At 45.1% G+C, this 12,857-nt stretch overlaps 1 protein-coding gene across 1 annotated transcript; it reads left to right on the forward strand.

Moving 5' to 3' along the window:
• Positions 1-1,924: 1,924 nt before the first annotated feature.
• On the forward strand, positions 1,925-5,352 carry LOC119336793 (aspartic proteinase-like). Its single transcript, XM_037608869.1, has 12 exons — positions 1,925-2,032; positions 2,327-2,717; positions 2,852-2,912; positions 3,054-3,148; positions 3,230-3,342; positions 3,437-3,710; positions 3,820-3,933; positions 4,065-4,129; positions 4,229-4,373; positions 4,466-4,585; positions 4,753-4,841; positions 4,942-5,352. The coding sequence occupies exons 2-12, from the start codon at positions 2,361-2,363 to the stop codon at positions 5,024-5,026; spliced, it is 1,518 nt and encodes a 505-aa protein (XP_037464766.1). The 5' UTR covers positions 1,925-2,032; positions 2,327-2,360; the 3' UTR covers positions 5,027-5,352.
• The last annotated feature ends 7,505 nt before the right edge of the window (positions 5,353-12,857 follow it).

A 12,857-nucleotide genomic window follows, 5' to 3' on the forward strand; every position in this document is an offset into this window, starting at 1 on the left:
CCCCTAAAAATGAATGTCTTCGGTTGAAGACTTTGGTTCTCCTGATGAATTTGAAAGTGAAGAAATTGGTGTGACCGTGAAGACTTAGATATTCATGCGAGGACTATGAAGCGTGAAGACTTGTTTTCGTAGTTTCATTTTCTTCTCCTTGAGTCATAGGAAACACCGTTCTGTTAAAAGGGGTCGAGGTAATACTAAGAAAACTGATTTTCAAGTGATGCTCATTTCAAAATCCTGCACCTATCCAATCCTTCGAGTGAAGCCATTGGAAATCTTATATCAGTTCAGTCAATTTCTTCAGTGACAGAGACGAAGATCTTCTGGTCTCTGAGGAATTTGTTCTGTCTAAGGAGTTAGAAATTCGCTAGTGCGGATTGCCTACACAGTGAGGAACATGATAGCCCTGAGGAATTCAAACCTCAAATCCGACGTTGCTTTGTCACGCGCCAACTGTCCAAAATATCCTACCACCTAACGGTCATATCATTGAAGGGCATTTATGTCTTATCATGTCGGGCTGCTCCCTAGGCTATAAATAGCCGTCCCCTATAACTACTAGCTGGTTGGCTGCTCCGAGAGAAACTGACACTTGTCAATTGAGAGCATCCCATCCTCCGAGAACTTTGAGCGAAAATCATCAAGTGAGGAAAACCCAAATCTCAAACCCAAAGTGATTGAGCATCACTGAAGAGATTGTTCCCGTGTGGAACCGACGCTTGTTACCTTTTGAGGACTGTGTATCCTCCAGACGGTTAGACATCATGGTCTGAGCATCCACGAGGAATTGTGGATCGCCGAGTGACCTAGTCTGTGAAGGTTTGAAAGTTATCTATGAAGACTTACCACTATTGTTGGGCGAGGTCTGTGTGATCTTAGCTCAAGGAGAATACGGTGAGGACTGTGTGTCCGAGACTGTGTGTCCTCGAGTTTAAATACTCAGTCGCTCCAACAAGACGTACAACTGTCACAACATTTGTAACCGTTCTACCAAATCATTGTCTTCACTAAGCCTACTGCTTCTATTTTCTCAACCCTTTTATTTCCTTGTTATGTGTTGATGAACCTGATCATTACTGTTTGAAGACTTTGACTGAAGACTTTCTCTAATTCCTCAATCCTATTTCTTCAATCAGTTTGTCTTCGTCCTGCTTATCATGTGTTTACGCTTTCTGTACTCTGTGTTTTGTCTTTCATTTCATCATGATGATTATGATGTTGCTCTGTTATGCTTATACCTGAGTATTTATTTCACTGCAAATAGTTCTTCGCTTAGAAATTTCCTCACCCTGAAATTCCTCAGTGAAGAATTCATAAACATCGTCTATTTACCCCCCTCTAGTCGACGTAACGCACTTTTAGGATGGCCTTCATGGCTACCCGTCCTCTTTCCGTCGCAACCTCTAGTCGGATGGCCATCATGGCCGGTTGGTCAGGAAGCGGATGACGCTGACAGACCGACCTAGCCACATCTGGTGCCTGCGGACGAGCGCGTAAGGCGACATATATGAGCGGGATGACCCTCGAGAAAAAATGACCAAGTGCGGAGTGCCCGTGCCGGGAGCGCTCCAGGAGGCATCGGTAGAAGGCCCGTGAAATACACGGCGTGAAAGACAATTCCAAACGAGGATGCCCCAGAAAGCGATCTTTCCAACATATTTTATAGGAGAAATGATAAGTACCTAATTGACGTCAGGTACGAGCACATGGCAAATTAAACGTTTTCAATGACAATTCTAATGACGTACGGATGACAAGTTAGTTGACATACGACAATTTTCTGTCAAAAAATAAACTGAGTTGGCAGGATTGCATCTAAACTTGTAAATTAAAAACGTTTAATTTGCCATGTGCCGTTCGGGGCGAGATTTCTAAAATTATTCATGCGTTTGCTTTATAGACTCCGTACCAACCAACTAAAGTACCTTCTTCTGATTGGCGTGTCCTATTTATCTCCCACTCTTTTCCCCTCGAGTTTTTCCTCACTCTTTTCTCCGGTGGCCTCTGGTTTGGGAAGCTCGCTCGCATCAGCAAGGTACGATGAGTCCAATGGCCTAGCCTAGCTAGCAGCTTAATCACTCAAAGGCTCAGATACTCGAGCTATTATGATCCGTTTTGAAGTTCCTAATCTTATCCAGAGAAGTATAGTAGTATTCGGTGTGCTAATTAAGACCCCTAGGTATTCGATTTGGTGACTCCGTTATTGCCGGACAAATGGGCATGAGAATCCATCCAAACCTACCATCGATTTCTTGTCATGAGATACCAAGTTCTTGCTTTGAGGTGCTGTTAATCTTTCAGCAAATAAGCTATATTATTCGATTCGCAGGTGGGGATAATTTTGCCCAGAGAGCTCCGGGGCCATGAGGCCGATGCATCTCTTGGGGGTCACTTGCCTATGGATCCTCTCATGCGCCTTGCTGCTCGGCGGCGCTTGCTCCGATGGGTTGCTGAGGATCAACCTGAGCAAGAAGAGGCTGAACAAGGAAACCCTAACAGCCGCGAAATCGGCGAGGCAGGAGACCAACCTGCTGAGGCCCGGCGATGGATCTCGCCACTCTCTCGGCCTGTCAGACGATGACATAGTTCCTCTGGACAACTTCCTTGACACCCAGTACTTCGGAGAGATCGGCGTCGGCACGCCGCCGCAGAACTTCACGGTCATATTTGACACCGGGAGCTCAAACTTGTGGGTTCCGTCGTCGAAATGCTACTTTTCGGTAAGTTTTTAGTGCCCGACAGACATGTGGTACTTACCATGGTGCATGCTCTGAGTTTCTTGATAATGGGTACTATAAGCATGTTTTTAGTTATGGAACATAAGTTTGATGCATCGGTATCTATGTTCATTCAGATAGCATGCTACTTGCACCACAAATACAAGTCAACCAAGTCGACCACTTACAAGAAGAACGGTATGCTGGACGCGCATAATATGCTTATCTTCTGTTCAGTTTGGTTCCTTGCTTTTGCAAACCAGAAAGAGTACTCAACCAGAAAACGGTTCTTGACTTCTTGCACACTCATGCATATTGCTGGTTGTTGAAACTGTCCAGGAGAAACTTGCACAATTAGCTATGGCTCTGGGTCAATTGCTGGCTTCTTCAGTGAGGACAGTGTGTTAGTTGGCGAGCTTGTTGTGAAAAATCAGGTGAAATTCTTTACTAGTAAGTAGCTCACAATATTTGTATGCAGGAGTACTAACCAATGCTATACTTTTACTGTCTTTCAGAAATTCATCGAGACAACCCGTGAAGCAAGTCCTACTTTTATCATTGGGAAGTTTGATGGTATACTTGGGCTCGGATTTCCGGAGATCTCTGTGGGAAGTGCCCCTCCAATTTGGTACATATTCAGACCTCTGAACAGATTATCATGATGTGATAATCTCAGCAATGCTGTTGCCTGATACCCTTTCATGTGTTGCATGAACAAACAGGCAGAGCATGCAAGAGCAGAAGCTGATAGAGAAGGACATCTTCTCCTTCTGGCTTAACCGTGATCCCGATGCATCTGCGGGAGGTGAACTCGTGTTCGGGGGTGTGGACAAAAAGCACTACAAGGGGAAACACACATATGTTCCGGTCACTCGCAAAGGCTACTGGCAGTTTGACATGGGTGATCTTCTCATTGGTGGCGATTCAACTGGCTTCTGTGCCGGTGGTTGCGCTGCAATTGTCGACTCAGGGACCTCACTGCTCGCTGGCCCAACGGTATGCGCTCTTGCTTGGATCGTACCATAATTGGTAGAATGCGCATTTGGACAACTATGCTATATAACTGAGACATCCTTGGTACATTTGTATTTTATACTGCTCTCAGACCATAGTGGCTCAAGTCAATCATGCAATTGGTGCTGAGGGGATTATCAGTACGGAATGCAAGGAAGTAGTGAGAGAGTATGGAGAGATGATCCTGGAGCTGCTTGTAGCACAGGTTTGTCACTTGCTGCACTTGCCCTCCCCTGATATCTTGACAATTGGATTGTTGTTATTACGATCTTTTACATCGATCTTGAATTCTCTAACCAATTACAAGAATACTAATACTAAGTTGTCACTGAGCAGACAAGGCCACAGAAAGTGTGCAGTCAGATTGGTCTCTGTGTATTTGATGGTAGTCACTCTGTCAGGTCAGCTCAACATCCGCATCAAGTCGTATTTCCCTTTTTACTTGCATGTGTGTTTTAGTGTTTTCATAACAGACTTTGTTTTCATGAACGACTATGCAGTAACCAAATTGAATCTGTTGTTGATAAGAAAGCGAAGCGAGGCTCTGATCTTCTCTGCACCGCTTGTGAGATGACTGTTGTCTGGATACAGAATCAGCTCCAAAAAAACCAAACGAAAGAGCTCATCTTGGATTATGCGAATCAGGTCAGTACTACCGGTCATGCCCACGCCAGTATTTTCTGAATGTCAAGTGGGTGAAGAGTGTGATAACAGTCCGATTCCAATGTGAACTGCAGCTCTGTGAGCGTCTCCCGAGCCCCAACGGAGAATCAACCGTCGACTGCCACCAGATCTCAGAGATGCCTGATCTTGCTTTCACCATAGCAAACAAGACTTTCACCTTGACGCCAGAGCAGGTGAGGTGCTCCCTAAGTTATACTTGGTCATACCTTCAGTTAAGATAGTCAATGCCCAATCTGAACGATGTTGGTTTTATTTATACCAACTGCTGCCTACTTGCCTTAGTCACTCTTCACACTCTACTTGCTGTATATATGCAGTCTAATGTTTCTCTGTGCTGCAGTACGTAGTGAAGCTGGAGCAATCAGGCCAGACCATTTGCATCAGTGGGTTCATGGCGTTTAACGTGCCGCCCCCTCGCGGCCCGCTCTGGTATACGCCCTAACAGTCTTCAGTCTTCAGTCTTCACCATCACTTGCTTGTTTTCCCCTTGCGATCCGTTTGATTGACGTTTCGTGTTGCGGAATCTCAGGATACTTGGAGACGTCTTCATGGGCGCCTATCACACCGTTTTCGACTTCGGTGAGAGCAGGATTGGGTTCGCCAAATCCGCGTGATTTGGTGATCCCAGTATCTCCAGTGTATCAAGGCTCAGGGCCGGTATTGTACATAATCCAAGCACGTGTAAGTTGCCAGGTCAACAAGAAATTTATGAGTAGAAAAGGAACAAAATGAACTTGCCATCGGCATTTCACATTTGTATAGCTATTTGCTGTGTATGGCTTGATATGAACCTGCAGACAGCACACACGATACGAGGCTGATGTAATAAGCACGGTGAGAATCATGGTTTTGGTGTGATCTCATCGTTTATAAGGCCACTCCCAATGCACATTCTCTTAGCACAGTCTCACGAGACATAGTAAATATTTAGAGACAATTATCCCAATGTATTTTCTTTTAAGCATTGTATCTAAATTGCCATCTAAAGTAGTCTCCGTTTAGTAGGTTTGGGCATCATATTTACATTTCAACATCGTGGCCAACAACTAACTGATTCATGTTTTTTATACACAAGATTTTTTTTTCTTTCGAAAAGGGGTTTTACCCCAGTCTCTGCAGAAAGATGCATACGACTCATATTATTAATAAAAAAATCCAGCAACAAAGTCTCCAAGTCTTGAAGTATGAAATAAACAAACGCTCATAAGAGCCAAACCGAAAGCCAGAACCGGCTGACAAATAAAATAGGAGCATTACATGCCTATCCTATTACATGACCGCCATCCAAACCGATGAATATGTTACATTATCATTGAAGTATATGAAAAAGGTTACCTGAATCAATTTCATGAACATAAATTATTTTTGCCCAAACTACTCCCTAATATGCTCATCCAAGTCGTTAAGTGCTTGTTGTCAAATAATTTCGGATGTCAGAATCTCTTCACGCGAATCCCGGCGGGCCACCATGAATAAATACCAACGGTAGAGCGGTCGACATGCTTGATGTCTCCATATCGAGAATATCTAAAGCCATTAGAACTAATCTACTCCATCCGTGTCAAAATAAGTGTCTCAATTTTAATACAATTTTATATTAAAGTTAGTACAAGTTGAGACACTTGTTTTGAACAAAGGGAGTACATGAGAACCAAGACGATGTTCCTAATTATAGGAGAAAATAAACATAAGATGTAGGTACGATTGGTAAAAAAATCATCGACAGACCTCTTCATATAAAATTTTAAAATTCCACTACATGTCAATTTTTTAACAAGCATGTCTATTAGAAGAACTCTGCATACAACTTATATCTCTTCCTCTTCTCAATTAGAAGAAATCTGCATCTGAAATAATATAGATGTCTACCAACAATTAATTAAGTTAGCTACAGCTGCATCGTCAAGGCCTGTGAAGGCAATGAAAGATCAAGTTAGCGGCAACTGTAGAATCAAGGCCTGTGCAGGCTGCAAGTGGGACTATACATGAGGATCCCACCTTGAGCCCACTTGGCCCCATTACATTAAGTGGAAATAACCAGAGATCCCAGTAGAACATACAAAAATTAGGCGGGAACAAGTGAGACTCCACTTAGCAAATGCAAGCACGACTGGAACATACAGAGTACACACTAATTTAGCCTTCACGGGAAGTCTGTCAGCGCGTGCGACCACGTCGCTGTCTCCGGCTACATGGGTATTAGACTGAAGACTCAGTCAAGCCGCGCCTGTCCACAATCTCTCCCACCACCTCTAATCTTGGGTCCGAATAACTGCCACACGTGTGACGTCAACGGGAACCCGCCCGCACGCCTCGTGTGGCATGGACGGGAACCGGCCCGCACGACCACGTCCGCGCGCACAAACGCACGACCCGCACGTCCGTTGCGTGCCAACCCCGCCCGCACTGCCCCGTTCGGGCAAGCCGACCCGCTGCCCGCACGACCAAGCAGTTCACGGCCTCCGATCCATCCCCTCTCTCGTCTGCCGCCATCGTCCCCCACCTCTCGAACCCCGACCTTCGTCGTCGGCCTTCTCTGGTTGCCATGGCAATCAGAGCAGATTTATAGGACACTCCCACCTCAAAACCACACCCCAACCCTCCCCACCCCCAGCACCAAACTCCGACCCAGCCCTCCAGAGACGAAAATCTAAAAACCAGGTAAGAATCTCCCGATCTCGACCTTCTCATCCTTAAGGCTGAAAATCTCCCGATCTTGTGCTGGATATGTGCTATAGGGGTAGAACACTACATGGTTCAGTGTGTAGTCGCAATTGCCAGGCAGAGTACACCAGATCTGCCATGTACTACGTTTGAAATTGACTTAACTTCCTAGCTTAATTGACGCAAGTAGTTGGTTATGAAAAATGGATGAGTAGGAATCACTAAAGAAGGACAGTAGGGGCAAATTTTGGAATGAAGAGGGCTGGAAGAAATTAGTTGCCACTTGTGTATAACGACAGTTGCCACCTTTCCTTGTCGGTAGCTGCCACCTATTTTGACCCGTCGCTTGCAATCCATATCTTCTATGTGCAAGCAGCAGAAGAATACAATTCTTGTGGATTGTTGATGCCTTCTTGTTCATGCAGTGATTGAGAACACATTGGAAAGAAGCGAGACACGGAAAGAATGAATCACGAAGATGGCGCTGATGCTTGGGGTTCTCAAAGGCCGGAAACGCCCCCTTGGGATACAACAGAGTACAGTCAGCTCATCTCTTCAGGGCCGTTGCTGCCACTACTAGAACAGTATGCAGGCGTAGGTATGATGCGTGATAACAAAAAGAAGAGAACAGTTACCATCTTCGCAACGATGAAGATGACATTCTAATTATGTCGTACACTGTCATTTTTCGCAGGTTCTTATGACCAAAACACAATTAGGGGGCCCCCGTGGCAAGTTCACTCACAAGGCGCTAACACTGACAAATGTACGGGCAGCCAACTTCAACTAGCTTGTATGGATAATCAAGGTAATGCAAACCGAGAAAAGAGCACATACTGCAGTGGACATGAAAAATGAACAACAACAACAACAACAACAACAAAGCCTTTAGTCCCAAACAAGTTGGGGTAGGCTGGACATGAAAAATGAACATGCAAAAAAAAACTGGCAACAGGACTCACGACTTACCACGGGTGAAAATGCAGAGCCTTCATGCAGCGCGTGGCATCAGGCAGCACCAATGTACCTGCCATCGACGTCATACGCAGGTGAGTCCATAAAAAAAGTGAAGTTGCGGATGATCAATTAGCAGAAGGAGCGTAGTTGACAACTACAATTGCCAGGACTGAACATCTACAGTTGCCGTGTATTGGAAACTACACTTGATATATCTGCACAACTGTTGTTGCCATCCATGGACACCTGCAGTTGCCAGGGAAGAACAACTGCAGTTGCCATGCCAGTGCGACTACATTTGCCATGCCATGGCAACTGCAGCTGCCATGAAGGAACAACTGTGGTAGCCATGCCGATGCAAATACAGTTGCCATGCCAGTAAAACTGCAGTTGCCACAGAAGGGGCAACTGCGGTTGTCGTGCTAACACAAAATGCATTTGCCATGAATTGACCAACCACTACTTTGCGTACAGGTTATTACGCTGGTGGTAACCCGGCAAACGTCTCGTGGCAAGCTTCAGAAACTGCAGGTGGACCATGTCATTTTGATGTCACAGACCACACAAGAAGGTCAAATGCAACACAACAAGGTAAGGAAAAAAAAAACTGAACCACAAAAACAGCACTACATTTGTTATTTGAAGTTATTTGTAGGCAAAAACAATAGTTGCCATGTTTGTTGAACATCAGCTGCCATCACTGGACAACTGTAGCTGCCGTACATGTCCACACGCAGAATCACGGTTTGCTGTTTGAAATGATGTCGTGCCAACTCACTCATAGATGGTGTGATCCGTTGCGATACACATGTTATTCAAACAAAAAACTTACTCTCATATCTGTTTTTCCTATTACAGGGCCTACAACTACAGTTAACAGCGGCGCGGGGACATCTACTGCGGGGAGCTCTGAGCGCACGGAAGACGCGTTCCACCAGCCAGCAGACAATCATGCCGCAGACAATTTCGAGTCACAGTCGAGAATGGCAATCATTCCAGCAATAACGACAAGCACCCCTTTGAACACAAGCACTACCAACACTCAAGTGGATGGAACTGTCGCCCATACTGAAGTGAATGATGAAACTGGCGACGAGGCAGAAGGGGATGAAGATGGCGGGCAATCAGAGATCATGGTACCTCAGCCACCGTACATTGGGCAGAGATTTGAATCGTTCGAAGAAGCAAATGAGTACTACCAGACATATGCAAAGTTCCATGGATTTGCGGTCAACACCGAGTACCATAGGAAAATTAAGAAAACTAATGAGTATGGCAAAGGTGAGATGAGGTGCCACAAGGCACGGAGGAACAAGAAGGGGAAAGGTGATGCGCCTATCGTTCCGGAAAGAAAGAGAGGTATCATTCTAAAGACTGAATGCCCTGTCCGGTGTAAGCTAAACGTAGATGGTACACAGTGGGTGGTCACTGACTATTTTGACGAGCACAACCACCAACTCATAAGAAGTTCGACTTGGTAAAATTTCTGACCGCCCACAAAGGGTTCACCCCCGTCGAAAGACAATTCGTAAAGCTGCTACACGATTGTAACGTTGGTCCATCAAGAATGATCCAGATACTATCGCTCATCCACAGTAAAAAGGGGACTCTGAGTAGCATGTCGTACATACCGGCTGACATCACAAACCTACAGGCCAAATACCGTAGAGAGAGCAAACTGGCAGACATAGAGGCCACAATTTCCTACTTTGATGAGAAAGCGAAAGAAGATCCAGATTTCTTCTACAGGATAAGGTTGGACGATGAGGACCGTGTCAGGAACATGTATTGGGTGGATGGTGCTGCAAGGAGAGCCTACAAATATTTCTGAGATTGCATTTCATTCGACGCGACGTACCTCACCAATATGTACAAGATGCCATGCGCTCTGTTCATAGGAATAAATAACCACAATCGGTCGTTGCAGTTCGGCTGCGGGCTCGTTCGGAACAAAGACACGGATGGGTACGTCTGGTTGTTCAAGACCTTCTTGGAGTGCATGGATGGACTTGCGCCGATGAACATAATAACAAACCAGGATTTCAGCATGCGGGCAGGCATAGAGGGGGTCTTTCCGTTGGCAGTGCACAGGCACTACAGGTGGCACATTATAAAGAAGGCCGAGGAGACGCTAGGACCATTCTTTGCTGACCGTCCAGAGCTGCACAAGGCATTCGAGCTGTGCGTGGACCACAGCTTGACGGTCGAGGAGTTTGAAAGGAGCTGGATGGCCATGGTTGAAGCACATGAAGTCCAAGACAACGAGACGCTTGCTAGCCTGTGGGAGAAGTGAATGTACTGGGTGCCCGCCTACTTCATGCAGTGCTTCTTCCCCTTTCTGTAGACTACGCAGCGCAGCGAGGGGTTCAATGCTGTTTTGAAGCGATATGTGAGTCCTGGCAACTCATTGCTACAGTTTGCCAAGCAATATACAACTTTGCAACAAAGGGATCTGAGCTGCAGCAAGAAGCGAACACCGCACTAAAGCAGCCAAAATTGCTGACGTATTTACCGATGGAGAGGCAAATGAGCAAGATATACACAAACAAGATCTTTAACAAGTAAGTCAGTTGCGTTACGGTCTTATTTGCGCAAAAGTACTAAGACAGTAGGTGCCTGGTAGAGTGCAATGCAGTTGCCATGATATGCAGTTGCCATGTTTAATGAAATACTGTTTGCCATGCTTACTCAGCTGCAGTTGCCATGTTCAATGAAATTTCTATTTACAATGCTTACTCGGATACATTTTCCATGTTCAATGAAGTGCAGATGCCATGTTTGATGAACTGTACTTCCATTGGGGCACGTTGGTATGCAAATGCCAATATCAACTGAAAAATGTTATATTGTCAACACATGTGCTGAAATGCGATTGCCATGTTTACTGAAATGCAACTGCCATGTTTGTTGAAAATGCAATTGCTATGTTTACTCAAATGTAGATGCCATGTTTTATGCACTGTGATTCCAATGGGGGAAATATTGGTGTGGAAATGACGATGGCCAGTTGAAAATGTAGTAGTACTACCATGTTCAGTGTACTCCAGTTGCCATGTCTGGTGTACTGCAGTTGCCATGTCTGGTATACTACAGTTGCCATGTTCAGTGTACTGCAGTTGCCATGTCTGGTGTACTGCAGTTGCCATGTCTGGTATACTGCAGTTGCCATGTCTGGTATACTACAATTGCCATGTTCAGTGTACTATGTTTGCCATGTTCAGTGTACTATGTTTGCCATATTCAAACAAAAATCTAGTTCTATTTCCATGACAGCGTAACGTCCTACAAAAAAAAGATCGCACGATAGATTAACATAAAACACACAAAACTTGCAGATTCCAGGAAGAAATAAAGCATGCCAGCATGTTCACGGGTTTCCAGGTGGACGAACATACGTTCAAGGTGTGTTCTATTTTGGGCATGTCGGATTCAGAACCTGAAGACCCAGACAAAGGAAGGAACTACTTCGTGAAAACCTCGATCGAGCAAGGCGAATACTACTGCCAATGCTGCAAGTTCGAACGGGACGGCATTGTGTGTTGTCACATACTAAAGGTGATGGACATGAATGCTGTGACACGGATGCCCCGCCATTTCATAAGGCGGCGATGGACTTGGGACGCTGACGACGCATTGGCGCCGCAGACAACACACGCGGTTCTGGCTGTGCATGACGAGAGACCTGAGTCAACCATGGAAGCCGTGAGGCACGTTGTGCTCACAAAGAACTATGCTGAGCTAATTGATGAAGCGTGCAAGAGTGATGAGACAGCGAGAGTCGCAGAAAAACACAGGAAGACACTGAAAAGAGAGCTTGATGAGATCAAGAAGAGGAAAGCCGAGGAAGCCTTACACCGGTTCCCCCGCACATCAAGTGTGCCTTCATCGACGGGGCCATCATCTGAAAACTCGAAGATAGGATCTGGAACAGCAAGCACACAAACCCAGGTCAGGAACCCACCCCGTTCCATCACAAAGGGTCGCCCCAGAGAGATAAGGTACAAGTTAGGATTGGAGATTCAAGCAAAACACAAGAAAATGAAGAAAGGGGCGGGCAATCCATGAGCAGAAATTGGGGCCATGTGAAAATGGTCCTTGTGGACATTTTGTTTTATACCCTAGACGATGAGTTATTTTTTTTAAATTTGGGAGAATAACTCTTGAGGAGCATCAGAAGTGGAAGGAAAAATCATTGAGTGGACAGTTGCCATGTTATGGGTACTTAATCGCCATGTTATGTGTATTAAATCTGCCATGTTATGTGTACTAGATCTGCCATGCCATGCTATTTTATACTAAAATATGTGCCATGCTACTTTGTACTAAATATGCCATGGTAGATGTACTGGATCTGCCATTTTTAGTTGTACTGGATCTGCCATGTTAGTTGTACTGTATCTGCCATGTTAATTATGCTTGATCTGCCATGTTGTTTGAACTGTATCTGCCATGTTAGCTGTGCTGAAAATATACCATGGTATTTGAAATGACTCTGCATGACATATATTTGCATGACAAATACCACGCGGTTTAGAGAAACATAGTGTGTTGTGGGCGATGTATGGGAAACAATTTGGAAAAACGCGTAATGTGCATAAACCATAGCCAAGGTTGTGGATGCATGATCAACCCTACCCCATGCTAGCCGGTGCACTTAGCGATGAAAAAAGAAGAAGCAAAACCGACAAAATGAAAACCGACGATGACTTTCGCTACCCGTGTATGTTGAACTACATTTGACATCTGTTTTAGAACATCATAGACGCAATCAAACACAGCAAACTGGAGCTGTAAGCGATGAAACCGTTGTAATAATGATAAAAC

Source organism: Triticum dicoccoides, chromosome 7B (assembly GCF_002162155.2).
Source record: "Triticum dicoccoides isolate Atlit2015 ecotype Zavitan chromosome 7B, WEW_v2.0, whole genome shotgun sequence".
Taxonomy (NCBI): domain Eukaryota; kingdom Viridiplantae; phylum Streptophyta; class Magnoliopsida; order Poales; family Poaceae; genus Triticum; species Triticum dicoccoides.

Coding starts and splice junctions, on each gene's coding strand:
- LOC119336793 (XM_037608869.1), top strand. CDS start 2,361: ATGAGGCCGATGCATCTCTTGGGGGTCACTTGCCTATGGATCCTCTCA. Junction 2,913..3,053: donor GACCACTTACAAGAAGAACG/GTATGCTGGACG, acceptor GAAACTGTCCAG/GAGAAACTTGCACAATTAGC. Junction 3,711..3,819: donor CACTGCTCGCTGGCCCAACG/GTATGCGCTCTT, acceptor TACTGCTCTCAG/ACCATAGTGGCTCAAGTCAA.